This window comes from Lagopus muta, chromosome 7, assembly GCF_023343835.1.
Source record: "Lagopus muta isolate bLagMut1 chromosome 7, bLagMut1 primary, whole genome shotgun sequence".
Taxonomy (NCBI): Eukaryota; Metazoa; Chordata; class Aves; order Galliformes; family Phasianidae; genus Lagopus; species Lagopus muta.
The window spans coordinates 9,361,393-9,384,923 of NC_064439.1; the positions used below are offsets into that span (position 1 = coordinate 9,361,393).

A 23,531-nucleotide genomic window follows, 5' to 3' on the forward strand; every position below is an offset into this window, starting at 1 on the left:
ACTAACGAGCTCACTGCAAGTCCTTCTGTCCTGTTTCATTAAAAAAGTGTTAGTGTTACAGAGAACCCTCCCATTCCTCTGTCGGTGCTATTCCTACTCTGGTCAACAACACTCACACTTGTGCTAGTGTGAGTGAAAACTTAGGCTGCTTTTAAAGAGGAAGTGTGAATTAAAATGCTGAGGACAGAAGGCAGCAAACAAAGGTAATAAGTATGAGGAGTATCATGCTTACAGTACATCGAGAGGAAGAGTCACCAAAAGGTCTATAACAGCCTGGTGAAACTGAGGTCTGCACAAAGTCTTCCCAGTTTACTGAAATGGTGTTAAAGTGCCGTGTCCACTTCATATCATGGCACTGGTTCATTTTTGTAAATCATTTGCAAGCAATTTGATATGGCTGATACACACAAATATAAATGCATCTACTTAAAAAGCATCTTTGGACAACTGAAAGGAATTACTATGAATTTTCTATAATCAGAAAATATTGTTGTAGAAAATCAAAAAGCAGTGGGCTACTGCAATGGCACAGCAGTTCAGGAGCACCCGCTTGAGCATGCACATGTCTCTGTACAGCCTTTACATTCTTCCACCAGCCTTTTTGGAATGAAGTCAGCAATGCTCAGCCATGCTTCAGATTGCCTGTACTGCAAACCAGACTTCTGCCTCAGCTTAATCTTCTGAAATGAAGAAGGCAAGTTGCCTTTCATATTAACTATAGAACTGTGATGACCTTAAAAGCACATATATCACAGATGATATAATTTTTAATATCAGCTTCACCGTTTGAACTCTCCTTACTCAGTAACAATAACAACTTAACAAGGGAAAAATGGCTTTTATTGCACACCACATAAACCATGCTCCATACATCACTGGGGCAACTGCTACAGTCAGTTTGCTCAACAAGTGGTGCAGGAGCAGTAACTGTGTTGAAATCATAGCATGCCATTTCCTCCTTGCCATCAGCAGTCCGACAGGGCAGACTGTTCTTTTGTAACCCACCATCCTGTTCAACACACATCAGCTGTCCTCAGCAGCTGAGCGTCACCCAGCTTGGCGGCCACAGCCTTGCACGACAGAGAACATGCACAAATAGTTGTGCTCTATAAATATGGAAATGTGCTATTTTTGGAAAAACAAAAACTGTTTTCAAATTTGATAAAAAATAATTCCACATTTCCTTCTCTTCTGTTTCTCCCTCAGGGTGCCTTGTTAGCTAATTCACCTGCCACTGTTTCACCACAATTCTCAGTGCTAATCTGCTCAGTATCTTCTGGATTGTTCTGCCAGACAGATTGCTGTGTCTAATTCTGCACAAGATGCAGCACTGAACTGAGCCCATGCAACTGTCCTGCTCAGTTTTTGAACAGTTGTATGGTTTAGAAAATGCAAGAGAGTGTGAAACCTCCATACAGAAATCCTGAAGCACCAAAGAGCCTGGAGATATGTTAAAAGCAGAAAAAGATATTATCTGGACAAATCTGAATCCAAACCATCATCATTCTAACAGACAGCACTTTAGGCTGTGAATATACTCGTATCTGTTCTCACCTCTTCCTTATAATACTGTTAAGTGGCTCAAAAATGCAAAGGAATACATATTACTTCCTACTCAAATGATCATAATTTTATGTCTAAGAAACATTTAAAACCTAATGCAATGGGAGAAGCTCCTACAAGGCACGTTATGTATGCGAAGTCAGAGCAGCACAACCCAATGAATTGTGAAACGTGTTATTCCCTCTAAGTGTTAAGCATTTTTTTCCCACTTGGCACCTACTAGGAAAGGTGAAGTGGAACAGCTGGAGGATAATGAAACCAGCATGTGCCTAGTTTGTTTTGAGTCTAGCAACAAAATTGTCTAACCTGTGCAAGAGACTTACAGTGCCACCTGGATTTGATTTTACATTATAGTTCGTTCTTTGAAACCTATTATCTCTGGGCACCATACCAAGAATGCTTTCACTTCTGAGCATCCTTTAGATTGCAAGCATTATCTTTCCCTGCCGCATCTTTGATGTTTTCATGTATTCTGGCTTTTTTTGTTGTTGTTGTTGCTTTTGTTTTTGTTTTACAAAATAAAAATAAAAATAAGAAAAAGGGAAAAAAAAAAACCAAAAACATCAGAAATCTAAGAACATTAAACTTTATAGATGATAATAACTACAAAAGGGATTCAAAGAAACCTACTTGTATACAATGAAAATCTATTGGGATAGTGGTAAATGCAGTGTAAGAGATGTAACTGCTTGGCAATAGTAAAGGATCAATTATTTCATGTTTCAGACACTGTGAACCACTGGAATAACACCAATTATTGGTTAGCTTGGAGAAACACTGAATGACTGAAAATTATTTTCTAAACTCTACCTGCCACAAGATGACAATCCGCCTTGCAGTACAAAGCAGCACTTAAAATGCATCATGGTGTCCTATGAGATGTTGCACTCAATGTTCTTTTAAGTATCTGTCAAACTATCACATACAGAAGAAATCAGGATCCAGTCACAGCTAAGTTGCATTAGCAAAAGAAGAAAGAAAGTACAGCAAACAAGTTGTAATAGATGGCCTAGCCAAATGGAGCTCTAATTCCATCCTATAGAATGTAAAATCATAGGATATTCTGAATTGGAAAGGACCATATGGATCATCAAGTCTAACTCTTGTATTACTGTGTGCCTGCATAATTGAGAGACCCCTCCACACGTACTGTGCCAAAATTTATGTCACTGTTAATTTCTGGGTCTAACTTTGAATTTTACCCATTGTCCTTGAATTTCTAGATAAGTAAATAAAAATTTAACAAAACTAGGCATGTCTATAGTATCTATATATAGTGTGGTACATAAAAACAGTTGCAACAGCAAAGATACACACATAATTACATATTGTTGGAAAAGTGCTTTGAAAATATAACAAGTTACGTAAATGCTATGGTTTATTGAGTGCCATGTATATCTGCATGCATATGGAAGGTGGGCTGAAGAATGTGGGTAGGTGTTTGAAGGAAAAGAGTCGTTAGAATGGTGAACATTATTACCCTGAGTATTATGGTAAAAAGATAGAAATATGTCAATAGTAGGAGATATATGTCAATGTCTATTTATATTTAAAAAAAAAAAGGAAAAAAAAAAAAAGCTCAGTGATCATGAAGGAAACTTCAGAAAAGATAAAATAAATAAGTACCAACTTTACCATCCACTACCCTCAACAGGTCCTTTGGATCATTCTGGGAAGCAGACTTATGATTCAGCATCTCGGGGGCTGGCCCCAGCACTCCAGAGGCAGGCTGTGGCTGGAACAGTTTATTCATTTTGAAATCTTCTGCTTTTCCTCTGGAAAAACTTCCATCAAAAGGACCAACTTGAGAAGAGTAGAATCTATCAGCATAAACGTGTGACCCTTTAGTCCTACTGTGAGAGCTTTTATCATTGCTTTGTGCTGACAAGTTCTGAGTGATGTACGTATGCAATGCAGCCATCAGAGCTTTCTGGTCAAGCCCCGCTTCTGACTCCGTTGAGAACTTGTCTGGCTGAGGCTGGTTGAAGTTCATCCCATGGAGATTTTCAGCATACTGTTGATGAGATGTTGATGTGTGGGCCAATGGAGTTGCTCTTTCTTTGGGTTTTTGCATCAAGTAGTACCTTACGGGATCATTATAGATGTAGCTCTAGAGAGAACAGAAGGTAGAAAAAAATGACTGAGTCAGTATTTCATCGTAATAATTTTTGTTATCCCAGGTATAAACCATCAGGAAAACAAGAAAGAAACAGAACCCGTAAGGTGTAGGGGGTTGCAAATCTCACATTGTTAAGTTTTGCTCAAAGAGGCAAAAATTTTGCAAAACAATTCATTAGATTATTAAAGCAAGAGAAAGAGATTAGAGAGAGAGAGTGATAAAATTCAAACTTGATGTTAATGATGTATGCACTGTTTGCATTCAGTTGGATAAAGAAAATTAGTGAAATCAATTTCCCTTTTTGTATTTTAATACACTTCTGAGAATAACTCTTATTTTTTGTTACTTAGGCAAACCTTCAAGCAAAAAACAGAAATGTCATCTCTTAAATAACACTGAGAAAATATAAAAAATATTTTGTATATAAAAGATACTTTGTTCTGTTTAAAATTCAATCTTTGAATTTTTGACTAAATTAAATTTGTAATCAGAGCATCCGTTATAAAGGATATAAAGAATATGAAGAAGATATAAAGGATATAAAGAAATGTGAAAGCTTTTAACTTCTTGATTATTTTTAAATAAAATAACTCAGTAAATTAAACAAAAAATATACAAGATGGTTCAATTATTGTAATGCCACATTGTAATTAGAAAAAAATGCTGAAAAAAAACTGGTAAGAGTGAGCAGTTATGAAAGTTTTCTGTTCTCAGTTTCAGAATTTCAAAGGTCACAATCTTTTGTAGATGAAGAAATTTAGTTTTGAGGACAAATTCTAAGTGCCCCTTAAGCACTGTCTTTATTTGGTACTTAAAAAAAGAAAAAGAAAAAACATTATTTACTATTACATAGACTGTAATCTAATCCTGAACAAAACATTTTGTTATGATCACAACCTGAAGGCAGGATTTTGTCTTTTTGACAAAGCAGTTCTACTATCCTAAGTTATTTCACTCCCTACCACATGTCAATTTGAACAAAGAGATTCTCTTTGTTGTATATGTTCAAATGCATGTATGGTGTTTGTATACTCTCACAGTTATTCCAACTGTTCTTCATTTTTCCTTCAGTCCTTAGCAGGGTCTGTTGTGAAAGGACAAGGGGAAATGGTTTCAAACTAAAAGATGGAAGATTCAGATTGGATATATGAATAAAGTTTGGATTGGACCAGGTGACCTTTAAGAGTCCCTTCCATCTCAAACAGATGATTCCATGACCATGTACTGCAACATGTTGAAGAATATGTCCTGGATCTCTGGTGTGGATTTTTGGTTAAAGGGTCAGCCATCATTCCAGCTCTCACTGCTGTGAATCATAACAGATCCCTGGTGTCTCTGCATTGACAGTAGACCAACTGGGGACTGAGAGAGAGCTGAAGCATAAATTCAGAGACATGCAGAAACTGTACACACCAGAGGAGAGCAACAAGTAGAATCTAGCCTGAAAAAAAAATTGCTGTTTTTAATGAATACTATCTACATACTTGATGGCAAGGTCTGGATGTGAAAATCTACTAGTCATATGTATCCTTGAGGTCCCTTCCAACCCGGGTGATTCTGTGTATTTACTTCCTAGTGCCAACAGGTCTTTGCATTGTGTAATTAATTTTAATGATACTGCCCAGAAGGAACTGAAGAGGATAACACAAAGCAGATGACTCACACACACCTCATCTCCATTCCCTACCACTTCATGCTCCTTTATAGAATCATAGAATCATAGAATCACCAAGGTTGGAAAAGACCTAAAAAATCATCCAGTCCAACCGTTCACCTATTCCGAATAGCTCCCACTAAACCATGTCCCTCAACACAACATCCAGCCTTTCCTTGAACACCCCCAGGCTCGGTGACTCCACCTCCCTGGGCAGTCCATTCCAGTGCCTGACCACCCTTTCTGAAAAGTAATACTTCCTAATGATGTTCAGAGGACTGTCTGGGGATAAAGGCAGGGAAACATGAAAGGAAAAGGAGGAAATTCCCCATTCAGACAGTGAAGAACATGGAATCAGCTAAATTCATCTAAAGTAACTATGTTTTAATTGAGATCTTTTTCCTGCATCCAGTCGCCTGTTTTGCTTCTAAAGATTTGCTAATAAACCAAATCTTAGGGAAAGCATAGCTGCTAGACTCTCTCAAACTACCTGTGAAAGATCAGGGTCAGGTGATGTGGGGTGGCTTTTCATGGGCTATTTAACAAGTCCAAATAGTCTTTAATGTTAACAAATCTATGATTCCCTATGCTTTTTCAGGTAAGATCGTCTTGAAAGAAAATGCAAGAGAAACACCAAGTGATTGTACACAAATTGCATTATATGTGAGAATTGGCCCTGGGCTCAGAGCTGCACCTCTGTCAAGAAGGGGCAGCCGCTCAGCAGCTTGACAGGTCACACTTCGGGCAGCAGGGATGAAATATTAAAAGTTCTAATTAAAGCTCAGCATCGACAGCTCAGCTGTCTTCACAGGGCACTCAGTTACCAGCCCATCTGATGTAGCTCAGTCTGACTTAATTAAAGGGCTCTCACAGCTGTATGGCAATCCTCAACGTGGGTAACAAAGAAAAAAAAACAACTGTTCCTTGCTGTTTGCCATCTCAGATAAAACACAGCACCAAAAATGTATCTGCAAACAGAAATACACAAGATAAAATACAAATAAAAATGCAGCAATGGATAATTATGCTAGACTCTGAGACTGCTAAGTGGCATGGGGGAAAAAATATCTATTTTTTACAGGAAGAGACAGGAGGAAAACATCTGTTACATGTGGTTCAGTGACAATTTACATCTTACATTATTAATAAGGAAGGTTTTCTGCACTCTAGCCTTCTGAACATGGATATTGCTAGTCTGACTTATTTCAAACTTAGATGGGACAACCTATGGCCAATGAAAAGAACATGTACAATTCCCTAGTTGGTGCCTTTGGAGACCCTGCTAACATCATGAAGAACAGAAAAATGGGGAGCAGGAAAAATGTAAAAAAGAAAATTCATTTCTACATTGATTAAACTGACAGTAATTAAAAAAAAAAAAGAACACCCACAACCAATCAACTTAGCAAATAAAAAGACAAATAAGATGTGCAGAACTAGGAAATAATACTGCAGTACATACATAATTGTTAGCAGGCACTTCCCTATTACACAATCACAGAATCCTTGGAGTTGGAAGGGACTTTTAAAGGTTGTCTGCCCCAACCCCCTGCAATGAACAGGGACACCTACATCTCCGTCAGGTGCTCAGAGCCCCGTCCAGCCTGACCTTGAGCATCTCCAGGGACAGGGCATCCACCACCTCTATGGGGAACCTGTGCCAGTGCCTCACCACCCCCACTGTAAAAGACATTTTCTTTTCATCTAGCTTAAATCTACCTTCTTTTATTTATTATCATGAACAATTTTTTCATCAGATAAAATAGTACTCAATAATCTCATGTTAGTAATACAACATTTTTAAAAAATACTCTGAATTGCAAAAACTCTCAATTAAAAATGATCTTATTTCTCCACCTCACAAGATTTTCCTCCCATTCACCACCTTTCAAATAAGTTATCTCAATAATTCACACATTTTCAACCGCCTTATATACACTAACCTTTCTGAAGATGGAATTGTTAGGGTGATGTCTTGTATGGTTTAGCAATGTAAGTAACTGACATTTTCTATATGAAAGTTCACAGAAGGGCACATTAAATGACACCCTGCAAATGCTCTCTAAGTCTATGAACTATATGTTTTGTTTAACAAAAAAGTAATTTAAAAAAGGAACAGGATGAGATACATACATCATAAGGCACAGATAAATACTGTGCAACTTATCCACCAAGGGGCAGATGGATTTGAATGTCTGGCCAAAGGGCAGAAGTAATAGAATTAAATTTATGACAAAATACTTCATTTCTTGAGAATACATTTTCTTAATCTTAAAGGGAAATATGCTGAAAGAAATTCTTTAGGAATACAAAAAAGGAAAAAATATCTTCCTCCCTCAGTTTCATTTTGCCTTTTTCTTTTGAATTTTTTTTTCAGGTATTAATTCATGTTTGCTACCACCCAAATTTGGTGGACCATGATTCCACCTACATTATTTACTGTGGCTATATGAGATAGTGGCAATACTTTCTCCAAAATTAAAAAAGAAAAAGAAAAAAACAACAACAAACACAAAACAAAAACAACAAACCAGGCTGTCCCTCATCCACAGTGTCCTAAGGCTACCAAAGATAAAATGATTTCATACTTTAACTTACTGTGTGAAGGGAAAGAAGTTTAGCTTTTCCTATTAGCATGCACTTGCCTTGTATCAACCTGCTACTTGGGAAACTGCACACATTCATGTGAGCTCCCATCTCACAAAGAGCACAGGGACGCCGTGGGCTGTGGGTCTGTACACCTCCATTTACCTTTGCCTTGAGAAAAATCCATCTGACAATGAAACTTGAGGGCTGTACCAGTTATGTGGAGTGGATTACAGTGCAAAAGTTCCGGGGTTGGAGCTGGGTAAGCAGTGTAAGCAATACAGCTGTGTCCTCACAGACTGTTCTGTACACTCCTATGCTAGCAAAGTTTTAATTCTTCCAGGCTGTGAGCCAGTGTATCTGAATAGAGCTGCACTGTGAGGAGGATATCTTAGCAGGCTTCAAGCTAGCTGAAGGGGATATCTGTGTTCTACAAGTCTCTGCATGCTGCAGACATGAAGTTACATATATAAATTCATTCTTATACTTGTCTGACAATAATAAATAAAGCCAAAGAAAAAAAATTCAATCTTTCAAGCAGTAGTGGAGCAAAAGTATTTTCCACCAACTTATAATAGCCTTTTCACTTACAGTAGACAGTAATATTATATCATCCAAGAAACCACTGCATAAAAAAAAAAAAAAAAAAAAAAAAAAAAAAAAAAAACCAACAACTTGGAAGATTAATTTGTAACCCAGAAAGCAGTAAAGAGGCCAAACCAGTGCTTCTGCAGCAATGGGATGCTCGCAGGCCTGTGGTCTTTTGACAGATTCACAGGCCTAAGGCAACAGAAATGGTTAGTCATCTCATAAAGCCTATTATTTCACTAATAATTTTCTGTAACTATCTCATATTTTCTTCTGGAGAATTACAACAGCTTTGAAACCATTTAAGAACTACATCAGAGAAGTAAAGATGGCAAAGATTGTTAATTAACATCCTGTAGTTTGCAGTGTCAAAAGCTTGATCAAGCAAAAGGGCTCCTCAGAGCTTCCTTTGATCAAAACTAGTGATGACTTTGCTTCCTAATTCTGGTTGTGGAACTGCATAACAGGATTGGCTGGAGGTCTGCCTATATATCATTCACCAATCTACATTGCTGTAATTTCTGGTGGCAGAGATTTGATTGTGAGCAGCATATTCTACCATTTTTAAACAAAATCACCTCTAAAATAAAGAAGAAAGAGAGGATAACTGTGTTGGTTTCTTTCATGTATAAGTAACTATTTAAAAAATTCACTTTTAAGTCTCAAATGTTCCCAGACATTCTCGGTCTCCTTTGAGATGCTCTTAGCTACACAGACTTTCCTGCATAAATAATTCTTATCGTTAGTAGCCATTCCCTTTTCTGCTGAGGAACGTGCTAGCTGTTTGTTCTCTCTGTTTCTGACAGATCTCCATCCATTGAATAAGATTCAACAAGGCCAAGTGCAAGGTGTTGCCCTTGGGTGGAGATGATCCCAGATATACATACTGACTGGGAGAACTCATCCAGAGAAGCCCTATGGAGAAGGACTTTTGGGGTCCTGGTGGATGAAAAGCTGGACATGAGCCAGCAGAATGCTCTTGGAGACCGAAAGGCCAACTGCATCCTGGACAGCATCAAAAGAGAGGAGCTAGCAGGGCAAGGGTGGTAGGTGACTGTTCCCCTCTGTTTTGCCATCATGAAGCCCCACCTGAAGTACTGTGTCCAGGTCTGGAGCTCTCAGCACAAGAAAGACATGGAACTTACAGAGCAGGTTCAGAGGAGGGCCACAAAGATGATGACAGAGCTGGAGCACCTCCCATGTGAAGAAAGATTCAGGGAGCTGGGCTTGCTTAGCCTGGAGAAGAGGAGGCTCTGGGAAACATCACTGCAGCCTTTCAATGTTTGAGGGAAGCTTATAAGCAGAAGAGGGTCTGAATTTCAAATGGTCTGATAGTGATAGGACAATAGGGAATGGCTTTAACTTTAAACATGGAAGATTTAGGTTAGAGTTTTGGAGGATTTTTTTTTTTTACTCAGGGTGATAAGTTGGTGGCACGGGCTTCCCAGAGAAGCTGTGGATGTCCCCATCCCTGGAGGTGTTCAAGGCCAGGTTGGATGGGGCACTGGGTAGCCTGACCTGGTGGGTGGCAACCTTGCTCACAGCAGGGGAGCGGTAAGTAGATCATCTTTAAAGGTCCTTCCAACCCAAGACATTGCATGATTCTAAGATTCTGGGATTCCACTGGATAGAATAACATTTCTGAAACAAAACCTTTGGTGTAGAAAGAGTGTGTGTAAGCATGCTGTTCAGTACTCTTGTTTGACCATGCTCCATATGTCCATTCCACTGCAGTCTGTCCTGCCTCCTCAGTAAACTCCACTTCTAACCGTTCTCCTAGGTGAGAAGATGCCTGTTGTGTGTCCATGTGTACCTACAGTGATCTGAAAGCCAAAAGCCAGACTTGGACCATGAGTCCTGTGATACATGTGGCATATGCTCTCCCTGGCCTCTGACTTGATGTGGGGACAGAAAGCAGAGGCAGCTTCACCACTGTCACGCTACCAGATTAGTCTACTCCCTCACGTTAATAACAGGAACCAATGAAGTGACAGTCAGCCCCCAGTGGATGATAGAAATTTTACAGAATGGTGATGAGTGCTGATAGATATACTTGTGTTTGTCAGCCTCCCTCGTCTGAGAACAGTTTGCTCATATGTCAATAAGCCTGTTACTTAAGGTTTCAGTGAAAGATGTTTAAACACATTTTCTCTAGGCATATGCTGGTGTATTGAGCTAACTCATTATCTAAAAATGATTTACAAAGAAACATGAAAATCTTCATCTGCCAAAAGTTGAGCACATCAACACCAATCCAACGTATTTATAACTTCAACATATGAGCCTAGAGACTACCTTTATCCAAAGAAATATAAATGAACAGAGATCTGCAGGATTCATGTCTGTGGTACTGATATACAAACACACTCACAGATGTTAAATAAGACAAGATTTAAAGTTTTGTGAACTCTATCTTCTTATTTAATTACTGTGATCTAAGATTAAATATGGGATACTTTTAAATTTGTATGACCTCCACTACCTTCTTAATTACAGAAACAAGAGCCTCAAACACCCAGTATTCAGCAAAATAAAGAATTAATTTTGAAAAGGTGGTGAATCTGAAAAAGAAGGAAGTCATTCAGCTTTTGAGATTTTAAAACTATCAACCAATGCTTTAGTAATTTCTAGATAATTACAACAAAGTAACGAATCAGCCTTACAAAAAGCCCCAGACTGACACACACCATTTATTAATACCATTTCTATAGCTCTTGCACCTTCCAATTATTGTACAAACAATTAATCTATACAAGACAAACGTGTGATGAGGGATTAGGATTTCTATGTTAGTCACAGAATTGCCATGCCTTTATACGCAAATCCAGAAATGGTAGGTATAGCCAGGTGTTAGCTCTAAGACTTGAAAAGCATGGTACTGGCAGTAGAATCTTCACTTGCTAAATTATTAAGCTAAAAGATTAAGTTGCAGGTCATTTCAGAAGTCTGTATTTACGGTGTAAAGAGCATGCATGTAATTTTGCTATGCTTTCTAGCCATGATTCCCTCAAAGGCATAGATACCAAACTTCCCCACAAAAATCTGAAATACACACCAGACACGCTCAGATGTTGAATTTAGTGTCTAATTTTATATATTTAGATAGCTGTAAATTCACATATTTGCCTATGCATAACACATTCATAATGTGTGTATATATATTTATGTATTTATTTATGTATTTCAAGTTATATATAACTTGGAAATTCCCTTTTCTCTCCACTGTTTGTAAAAGGAGCTTAGGCTGACTTGAAGTAACACAAACATTGGTATTTTGCTAAATGAATTCTCCAATTATTGTGAGCTTTTGTTTGTTGATTTACTTTGTTATAAGAGGACTTTAATGTTTCTATTTAACTGAAAAGATCCATGAGGGGAAAAATGATCAAACAGATGAAGTACTCACTTGAGGTTCAACTTTAAGTCTGCATTCTACCAAAAAAAAATTCCTCCATGACCTTAGAAAAGCCATCTAATCATTCTGTGAAATAGGGATATTTGTTCTACCCCACTTTCTAAGTGCATTAAGTAAATAAGTACATCAATGTTTTGTGACATTCAGATGTTAACTCTAATGGCTGTTGCACAGATATGCCAGTAGGCAGGAAATTCTGTAGCTTCAGGGTGGTACACCTCTATCAATTATTCCTGATATTTTTACTGAATTGTTTATGCACAGGGTATATTACATTTTTCTTCCTTGTACAGAATCCCACATATAGGAAATATTAACTTTAACATTTATACAAGCAGAATTTAAATGTATGCACCGCAGAAAGGCCTTTTGCTTTTCAGCAGTTAGCCATCGAATCAATTTTTTACAGTCTTCACTCAGTACTATATTTTAATCAATGTTAGATAAATAAGGGCCTTGCTTTTTTGAATTACAGCTCCAGATTAAAATGAGCAATGACTGCATAATTTCTTACTAGTTAATCAGCATAATCACTGTTTGTAGATAAATTCAGAGTATATATTTCAGCATTTGTGTGATCTGATTTTCTAAAACAAATAATAATCCCTTTAATAATTATCACACATCTTAGTTCTTTCAGGAGATCAATTACAAAGTGTCAAATACCTGATTTTCAACTCAACAATCCCCTGAAAGGGGAAAGTGGAATACTCCTTGTACCATGGGTTGAAATACAAGCTTTACCCAATGTCCTGCCTAACCTTTGCAAGCTTTGAAATTGCAGCAAACTGACTCTGCCTTGGGTATTTATTTGCATCTTTTCTCTTTCCAGCACTGCTGTACTGCAGGTCTACAACCAGCCATTGCTTGCTGCCACTAACCACCCTCTATTTCTTTAGCTCTTTGTGATTCTTTAGAGACCTTTATTAGTTACTCCTTTAATGTAAAGAAAGATTTTTTTCTTTTCTTTTCAAAGTGAAATTCTCTGAAGACTCTGAGTTAATCAATTTTCTCTCTACACGACGTACTAGGGCCTAAGAAGAACAGCATCCTAAGGAATAGCTTAGTTGCACGAAGTCCCCACCTCTAAGGATTTTAAAAGTCAAGTCAGACTGAAGGAATAAGAGCAATAACTTTCTTCTTCTATCCCTCAAACACTAACCCATAAAACAGAGACCCCTACAACAAGAAATGCAACTTTAATACAAGTACAGCAGGCAACTTTCTTAGTCCTATGGCTGTTCAGAAGGTTTTCTGGAGCCCAGAGGAAAAAGAGCAAGAAACAAGGTGCACAGTCTTGCATCTACAAACCTACTGCAGTCGTACAGTACCAGAGCAGAGCACTTTTGCCAGCCTGAGGCTTTAAAAATTCAGAAGTCAAGTTATCACAAAGCATGAGAATATGTTAAAATAGTAGTTGGAAGAAAAAATAAGCTAACCCAACTGAGTTATTTTCATTATTTTTCTGGATTTGAGACTTTTAAGTGTGCTTGGATCACATTTCAAATCTTTTCTCTTTCTGCAATGACTAAAAACTTAATCTCAGTCACATGAAAGCAGTATAATTGAAATCACATCTAATTACTTAACTGCATGCATTTAAGTTTTTAAAAACATATAAGACCAACCACAACCTACAGCCTTGGCTGCTGAAAAGTAGTGCTTGTTTCCATCCTTATCAATTTTGCTGCCTCTCTTTTTGCTTTGCTTTAGTGGTCACAGAGCCCAGCAGCAGGGCTACCGGCAGCATCAGTGCGAGTGAGATCTCCTTCTACAGCTGGATGGCTTTAGTGATGCCAGCTGTGTGCTGTCCCTTATAACCTGGCAAAACTATGCTTCTCATTGTGAGCAGAAAGTGTTTTTCTTCAGGTCTGGGTTTGTTTGTTTTAATTAACCAGAGGGGAGATGCACAGAAGAATTCACGTCATTTGAAGCCATTGCATTTCTTGCTTCAGTAGATGAGATAAATCAAGATCTCTCATACTGTTTGTGTGCTTGGCTGTACGTTGTTTTTCATACCGAGTGCAGGTTTAATAGAAAAGAATCACAGAGACTGATAATGCAGATTTTCTGAATGGTAAAATCTCCATTAACACTGAGTGGGGGAAAAAGGAAAAAGAAAAAAACCCCAACAACTAGCTAATGCTTAAGTAACAAATGCCACCAAGTGCTCATTTTCTGAACAACTCTATCCAGCTGAACTAAAGAGAAACCCTCTTTACAACCATAATCCTCAGGAAACAAACTCACAAAATCTTCTCATTTACGTTTACTTATCCACATGCAGAGTAATTATCAGCTGGCTACATTACAGCCTGCAGAAGATAATGTCCCAATACTGAGAAAAATTGTCTCCGTGCTTCAAAATCCACTCAGAGAAGCTCTTCGTATAAAAGGTAAAGTTGCATGATTTAAGCTTGATATTATTTCTGGCACTGTCATATCAAGTATTCTCAACATGAGAAATATGAAGCTATCTTTTGTTTTAAGTTTTGCTGTACCTCATCTTACAGCTTTGTGCATAACTGTATGGATGCTCTCTGACTGGTAATTGTAAAGCCCTATAGCTTTATTCTGACAACACACATATGGAAGATGGTAGAAAAAAATAAAGACCAAAAGTTTATAAAGCAGACTTATTAAACATATCTAAGTTAAGACACTGAGTAAAACTTTTTGATTATAACAACTATTTTAAACCATCTCCCTTTTTCTTCCTCTCTTTTATTTTTGGTTAGAGTTCTCTGATGACATTTTTGGAACAAATCAGAACCCACTCTGGGACTCTGCCTAGAAGCACTGCATTTCTGCAGGATTCAGCTGTACTTCATAGAAGGTGGAGTATCAAAGCAACAAGAGTGGCATTACATTTCCTGCTCTCTGACAGCAAGGATGAAGTAAGGGAGATAAATATATACTTGAAAGAAAATGACTTTGTAAGAAAGGCGAGGGCCCTAAAGCTGTAATTCTAAGCAAGATAAAGTGCCTCTGTATTAAACCTTAATTTTAATCGAAATAATGCAAGAATGCTAAAAAGATAAGAGCTTGCTACAATTATACAATGTAGGTTGATATATGAATTACAAAATAAAGCATCGACATTTTGTTGAACATGCAACAGAAGTGGTTAATGTAGTTACTTACAACTATAGGTGGTATGGCCATATGACATGCAGCTTCTGCAGTTACTTTCCTTCCTACTCATCTCTAGTCATTGATTTTTACATTTTTTTCTGCTTCATAGAGGACCAAACATTGTGTCTTTTATTTTGTTTAAAGTTATTCCAATAATGACCCAATGAATCAAGGTACAAACACTGCATCCCTCTTGTTTCTTTATAAAGAATAACAGTCACATCTGATTTGCAGAGCAAAGGGCAGCTTATCCAAGATAATGTAAAATTCATGATTTATTACTATTTTTTAAGATATTTTTCTTCTCTCTTTTTTTTTTTTTTAATTTAAAATTATAGCTAACATGTCTGGCTCTATGTCTGCGTTTTAAGATTCTTCTTAGTAAATAAAGCATACAGTTTGCTTCTATACATGTCTCATTTCCAGATTTTCTCGTCTTTGTCCCACTCCCCCAGGCTTCAGAGTACCCATCTCCATGGCAACACTTGATAAGGTTGGTGGGTGGTGTTATCACAGCAGGCTTCCACACAGAAGGTCTCAGCCATATGGATTATTTATGAACTTGCATGACAGCACCAGACCCATTGAAATACTTCTTGGACAAGGTTTTTCTACTCTCAAGCCAGTGATTCAAAGCAGGGCATCCTCACTGTAGTCAGCACCCACGAGTAATAAGCTGGGGCAAAGCATCCCAAAGGTGGTCACTCACCCATCCCCAAAAGCTACCTTAGCACTGCCTGCAAGTTTCTGTTACTCCATGCGAGCACCCACTGGCATCTGCCACAGACTGTAACCTGGTTGTACATGCCAAGCAGTGAAATTGAAAATCTGCAGCTTCTGAACAGACTACGGTCCCAGATATCCCACAAGTAAATAGCTGATACGACTTATACTGTTGTTGAGTGTTGCTGATGCAGATACACTGCAGTAGATTTATATTTCTGAGTTAATTCTTGGAAAAAACTAGCAGTTTGGCTTAGACATATTTTCATCATCTGATTTTTTCTATGTACTAGGTAATTTTTTTTGCTAAAGCTGTTGTATTCATGTAATTCTGACTGTATTCATGCAAATAACCCATAACTTTTTTTTCTGAAAGGGTCCCTAGAACAGCAGCCTATTTCTTTAAAACAACACTGTTTGTACATGTGCATTTTTTGAGCAAAGCATCAAGGGCTATGAGGGCTGTCACATGCATCCACTTCATCCAATTATTTTTAGGATTTTATCAAGCTCAGTCTTAGAACCCAATAGATTTTTTTCTAGGAAACAAAAACACTGTTTCAGTTCTCAAATAAGCATTCCTGTTTTGTTTTGGTTTTTTAACATAGACGATACCCAAGATTTAACAGGTGTGATTTCTCTTCCTAGTTGTATTTATTATGCAGACATCTGCATCTGAATTAATTGTGATAGGCTTCCTTTATGATCAATAACAGGTAGGGATTTTTGAGGCACAACTGATCAGATTTATTGTCAAAACCTACTAACTATTGTTATTAATTATACTCTAAGCACCATAAAAACCACAAAGAATTAACAGGGCAGTTTGGCCAGCTCTTTTTAAAGGAAGGTTTCAGGTGCTTTAACGAGGGCTTCAGATCAGCCAGTGAAGATGTTACAAACTTCACCCCATTTTCCTCTCTTTCCAATATTCAGTCAGACACTACATAAGTTAAAATGTTCCACATTAGAAGAGCTCTATGGTTTATATAACGAAGCTGACTGTTCATCTGAGGAAGTCTTGCAGTTATGATCATCAACTGGAAGAGACACTAAGAAAAAATGTTTGGTGTCAGGAAAACAGAAAAATAAAGAACATCCACAGGAGAAGAAATCACAGAATGTAGGAACTACATTAAAATTCAACCTTGACAGAAGCTTTGTCATTCCTCTTCCTTGGATAGAAATTGGTAGCTGCTGATCGAGAGAGAAGACCTAGATATTTAAGATATTGCTGAAGAGACTCAGCCAAATTCACATCATTTTCCAGATGAGATTTTCTTTCATGATCTTCATTCTGTTCCAAAATCCTGCACAGCAAAAGCAAACAAAATATCATCAGCCTGCATAACATACAGCATGCCTGACAAAAAAGTCACTGTTTATACAACAAAACCCTGAAATTAGTTCTATTCAGGAGTTCTTAACAACAACAACAAAAGACACTTTTAAAGTGCCTTTAAACCACAAATATACAGAAAATTCAATGCTTAAAAAAAAAAAAAGAACCTCAAAAAACAGACACTGCTAACAATTTATTGCATGAATCAAAGTTAATGATCCAAGAGTAAATCAAATAAATGCCGACATGGAGGCAGTCACACTCAGAAGAAATTTGTAAAAAAAAAAAAAAGAAACTATGCATGTCTAAAATGCATCCCAAAAAAGACATGGAATGGTTCTGAGATTCCAAAAATTTGCTACATGATAACAAGAAACAGCACAGTTTCATCCACACGTAATTTACAGAATACATCTACTCCTCCTGGACTAAGCGAGTCAGCTTTAGCAGAAAGTTTAACAAGGAAATACTGAGATGGAAAACAGCATCTCTCATGATCTTCTCATGCACTTGGGAATCACAGAATAGCTTTTTCCTGATTCTTTTAGACAGAACTCACTGATGTTTGTGAAGAAGAGCTAAAAAGGTGATTAAACAACAGCAGCGTAGAAGCTCTTACGCAGGCCTGTGTGTAGAGTGCTGTGTGCAGTGAATCTGAATTATTACCACCTCTCCTCATCTATCTCAACAACACGTCAATGATTATGATAATTTAAATGTCAACACCAGCAACTATTTCCCTCCATGTGCAAAACAGCAGAGGGAGGATTCTCAGCCTGCTTCCTTGCCTGTGAGTGGCATAGTGTTCACAGAATATTTTGAATTGGAAGGGATCTTCAAAAGTTATCTGGTCCAACTCCTCTGTGATGAACCAGGACATCTACGGCTCCATCATGTGCTCAGAGCCCTGTAGAGCCTGATCTTGAATGTCTCCAGGGACGGGGCATCCACCACCTCTCTGGGCAGCCTGTGCCAATGTTTGTTTTGAGGGAAGTGTCAGCATTTCCTACCTACGTGCTCACACACATCTTCAGTGAAGAACAATTCCAGGTGGAGCAGCTTTCCAGCTCAGGAAGACAAGGCATTATTTCGCTCTCAACACTTCCAGGCCACTGTAAGCTCACGTCACGGTGCATATTTAGGGACACAGCTTGAAAGACTACCGTTATCTCATTTTCCAAATCTTGGGTATAATTATATTACTTTATGCATAGTAGAAGCAACATTTCCTTCAATGCCCGTAGCTGTATCTAACGCATGTCTTGACTAATTTCATACCGATAAATAAATTAATGACCTAATTTGCTGCGGTAGCACTGCAACCAATAGTTCTCACAGGGTTGCTCACTTTGAAGAAGCAGAAAAAAAGCCTCCACTTCCATCCACCAAGAGGCAGATCCTAAGTGAAGAAAATTTCATTTTTCTGCTTCAACAAGGAATCTGTGTGCTTCAGAGATGCATCATGGAGCTGGAGGCCTGGGTCTGACTTGCCCCCTGGCGGGTGTGATTTGCACAGCAAGTCCTCAGCAACGGGACCAGGGCTGTGGAAGCCTTCCTACATCTTTCTATTTTCTCAGCCTGGAGGTCTCCTCACACCTAGGACAATTTACACAACTCTGAGACTTACCCAATGCCTGTGAACCCCCATGCTCAATTATACTGTCACTATCCTCTCCTCTCCCCAGAATATACCTAAATTCACTACAAGAAAGGACAGCCTGTATTTCCCTTCCTGTGTTCCCATGCTGAGAGCCTCCAAAGTCATTTCATGTACCTTCAAGACTGTGCAACTCCGATTCCACCAGCTACCCCCGTTGCTAAGAAAACAAAGGTAGGCTGCCTGGAACATTATAGAGAGCTTGAAAGTTTTGCTTTCTGCTCATTCTGTTTGTATTTTTCTTGTATTCCAGACTTCTAAATTCTGCAGTATGGCAGAGGGTGGATGCACAGGTAAAATTATCCAACTACTTTTAAACTTTAAGCCAGGCTAAAACTGTTCTACACTTTTAGAAAGAGTTGGGCAATATGCTTTCTGCTTCAATAGAGATGAACTAATCCAAACAGGTTCTCATCACAGAAGGTATCCCAGTTTAAAGCACTCATCTTTCATTCATCATTTAATTCCAACATCTCCTTTCTTCGTTAGCTTTGAAAAGGAAGGGAAAATGGTAATACTAGACCAAATTCTGCCCTGAGGATTTCCACCAGAGCTAATGGGTACTGAATGCTCAGATAAAAGACAATTTTTAGGTTAGCTTTTCAAACTATTACTTACACTATGTAATTGCTCTCACCAATGCTAAACGCAAAATCTGAGATGTACTTTTCCTAATATTTCTTATGGAGATAGTAATTGATCTCAAATTATGTTTAAATTCGGTATTAGACGTAATATTTTATATTACAAACTGAAAAATAACAATTAAAATATAAAAGGCTAACGAAGGATTACATTTCAGTTGAAGACAACTTTAATAAAACCCTCCAAGTACATCTGAAAGATTTCTTAAAATCTTTGTAGTTTAGCAGTATGTCACTGTTGTTCATCTTGTTAACACAGAAAGTCAAACACATTAAATAAGCTATTATTGAAACTGAATTAAAATATTTCCTTTAAATTCAACAAAATGATTTTGGAAAATGGATGAAAGCGCAACATCTGAAAGCACCCAGTGAGTAAGAGGAATGACTGCCAGTTGAGTTCTTGTGCACTTATTTGGGAGTATTTTCAGTTTTAACTTGTTCTGAAAAAAGACTGCATTCAAAGAACAATAATGTATAAAGACAATAACCTAAATACATTTATCCACAGAAATAATTATACAATTCCTACAAGAAACAGCACTTTGGGAGCTTCTTCATGGAAATACATGAATCTCTGCACCTCGGTATTAAGTTTTTCTAGAATGTTCTCTATTAATAGATACCACAATTTAGAATAAAGAGACTCACCTTTTAAAATGCTGTGAGAATCTTATTACTGACTTGATGGTTTTATTATAGAAATAATGCTATACCCCACTTTATAGTTTTGAAGCTTGTTGGAAACGTTTCTGGTTTTGCCTAATTGCACCGATGAACACAACTGACATTTATTCCCAGTGTGCACAATGGGTTTCTTTCCCTTTATCTTGGATCCTCTTTTAAGAACTTTTTTTTGTTGTTGTTTTTGAAATTTAATAAGGACCCAGGAAATGCCATGTACAGTCCAGTTAGGCACCAAAGAACAAACTTTCATCTTGAAATCAAGCTCCCCATTTCAGGGATTTTTTAAGATGAAATCCATGTCTTCTATTAGATTTCATATGCAGTAAGTTAGCCTAAGTCAATTTACCTTTCAAGTGTCTGGGTCTATCTTCTTGCTCTCACTAACACTGTGAGGATTAATGACTCATTAATATGACTTCATATTGTCTTATTACACACTTTACTCTTAATAAAAGGTCTTCGTGTCATAATGTTTCTTTGATAATCAGATACCTACACTAAGTTGCTTTTTAAATTATTTAATTATTATCTGATAATCCTTTAGCAAGTATATGTGCTCAATGGGCTTAAAACATTTTATCAGAAACTACAAGAAGACAGGGAAGAAGTTCCTACTGTTCTCTGACCTACCAAATACATTGCAAATGGACAACCAGAAAAATCAATTAACGTTTTAAACTGTTGGCACATAAGATAATGCTCTCAGAGGCACAGCTTGGTAACTTCAGAAAATCTATCCACAACGGGAACTGCTCTAAGTGGAACACGTTTGAAAGTCTGATGTACCTGAAGTGCCTAAAATGTCAGTACACAATTTTTTTTTCGTGTATATCTCTAGTTCAAAATACAAAATGGCTCTAATCCGATTCCAACAGGAACTCCTAAAAGTGATCATCTGTTCCTAATCTAAACCTACACTGTTTCTCACGTATCTTCTTATATATTTATTTTTTGTGCAAGTATGAATTGGGAACACTGCAGAATGCTGTTTTGATTTTGCAGAAATCTGGCCTATTTTATCTTAATCGCATGAATAAAAGTTCTAGATGTACTCATTATTCCCTGGCAGTGTTCAAGAGGAGTCTGGACGACGTGCTGCATGATATGGTTTAGTGCTAGTGGTGGCAATGGTGATGAGGAGACGGTTGGACTGGATGATCTTATAGGTCGTTTCCAACCTTGTGATTCTATGATTATATATTAAAAAAATACTCTACAAGATCTTCAAAATAATTTCTGATAGCACACAGAGTAACACACACAGTAATGGCATTTACAGCACCTAAGCAATAAGAACAGATTTTGGATACTACCATGTGAAGTTATCAGCTTTATGACAAATGATAGATTGCTGTCTGTTTTTACAAGTTAAGCTTCTATCTTACTGCACTCCTGAAGTGTATCATACTGTGATTATAAGACATGTTTCTGTTTCTTTTATATTGAATACAGTGGAATATGTGCAAAGCACTGGGTCAGATTATGAATTAAATCAAAACAGAGACAAAACAAAACTGAAATGCTTCCTGTGAAAGAACTGCTGGACAAATCTGCTTTTGAAAGCCAGTCTTAAGTGCAGCTGGCTGAACTGAGACTAGACAGTGCATGAACGTCTAGCAGACCTGATCTTTGGATTTTGGACACCTAAACTAACAACTTCATATTTTCTTAGCCTGATGATAATAAGAAGAAAATGGCTGAGAGTTTTAATCCATTCTATTCACTATTCCTACCAGTTCCAAGTGCTGTTGTACAGCCGTTTTCTATTTGTCGCACACACAGCAGTTTTAGCAATGCATTTAACTCAGCTTCAAATTCCCACCATTTGCCAAGACTCCTCAAAGCCTACTATGCAAAAATACCACAGAAGACTTACCTTCCTGTATTAGATGCTTCAGATGCAAAGATGTCAGGGTGTCTGTTGTGGATTTTGTGGATGTTTGAGAGCTCCTGACCAATGACATGCTGCGTGTAGTCATCTTGCCAAGTAAAACCTGAAAAAACACAGACAAAGAAACAAAAAAAAGGAAGTCACTGTTTAGGAACTTGAAATTTTGTCAACAGTATGTCCTATATAAGAAAAAAAAACAAAACAACAGCTTTGTTGAACATGAATCCAAGAGTAAACTAGAGACTCCTTTCTCCTGTAAGAAATTTTGTTAATCAAGCTTTTCCTAGCATGACAGAAAGACAGAAGACAACAAAATGAGATTTGAAAGACTTTATTTTTACACAACTCTAACTTCTTACAATTTTTATATACATAAAAAAAGAGTTCTTTGGGGATAGCTATTGAAAAGAGATATTTCAGTAGCTGACCATTAATAGACAAAGCATCTTAATTCTGAACACTAGTATCCATCAAATAGTTGTTTCCTAGAGGTGATTTGTTCACTTCTCCCCCATTCTCACCACACTGACCCTTCTCAGCTCTCTCCATTAAACTATACTTTTAGACTACTAAAGAGCTCGTACTGCAGTGGAAAAAAATGTTTTGAGTTTTAACATAAAACATGTGGAGGTCAATTTATTTTATCTTTATATTAAATGTTGTGACAAAGAACTTTACAACAAGGGGGAAGTAGAACTGCAAAGGCAAATTCCAGTAATTACTCATTAATTACATGCACTGCCAATCTCATGGCAATTATACTTAGAATAATGATATGATTATAAACATAATTGTTATCCAATTTGTAGATTTTAGATGTTACAGTAGGACTTTAGTTCACAGAACTTGCCTGTGTAATTATCTGCAATTATCTAATAACTAAAATCGCATAATTGCAGTGAATTTCTTTTACACCACGCACTATAAACCACCACAAAACCCCCAAACGAATATCGATCAGAGCTCCAGATATGGTAATCTTGCTAATATCTTCCTAAAAGAAACCACCTAAGCAAAAATCCACCCTCGGTGCAGATGGGAAGAGACACATCTGCCTGTTAGAACCAGCCTCTGAAGAGGCATCTCTGGTTCGGTTCTACTTCAGGCACACACTCTAAATTTCTGCTCCATTCGCAGTCAACAACAGATGTGTTGGTATAGGCACACTCAGGACCATCAGCCTCAGCAGAACCCAGAACTCGGCCATCTCACTTCTTGGATGAGTGCTTTATCCAGCAAGCTCTTCAAAAAGAGTTGAATTCTTTACATTCTTACAGGGCATGAAGATTGAGTTCATTGTTTGTTTACATAGGCCTGGATTTTACAAAGAAGTTTAAATAGGGGGTTCATTCATTCTGCCAAAGCAGATGGTTCTGAGCATGCGGAAGTATAAATAACTGTAACATTTATCAAATATTCAGCTTCAGTAGGAGCTAGATAAAGAAGCTGGGTGTAAAGGAGTATTCAGACTGTGCTGCTGTCTGGGATTTAGGCAAATTTTAGTGGCGAAAACTCCCAGTTTTGGAA

At 37.5% G+C, this 23,531-nt stretch overlaps 1 protein-coding gene across 6 annotated transcripts in view; it reads right to left on the reverse strand.

Moving 5' to 3' along the window:
* PTPRN2 (protein tyrosine phosphatase receptor type N2) overlaps window positions 1–23,531 on the reverse strand; it is a 617,090-nt gene that overhangs the window by 386,518 nt on the left and 207,041 nt on the right. For 5 of the 6 annotated variants that reach the window (XM_048951017.1, XM_048951019.1, XM_048951020.1 and 2 more), the window contains exons 4-6: window positions 21,990–22,107; window positions 16,931–17,093; window positions 3,190–3,673 (exon numbers count right to left, since the gene is read on the reverse strand). In XM_048951017.1, coding sequence (XP_048806974.1) covers window positions 3,190–3,673; window positions 16,931–17,093; window positions 21,990–22,107 — 765 coding nt within the window. The remainder of the gene's footprint in view (window positions 1–3,189; window positions 3,674–16,930; window positions 17,094–21,989; window positions 22,108–23,531) is intronic. The other variant, XM_048951018.1, reaches the window with a different exon arrangement.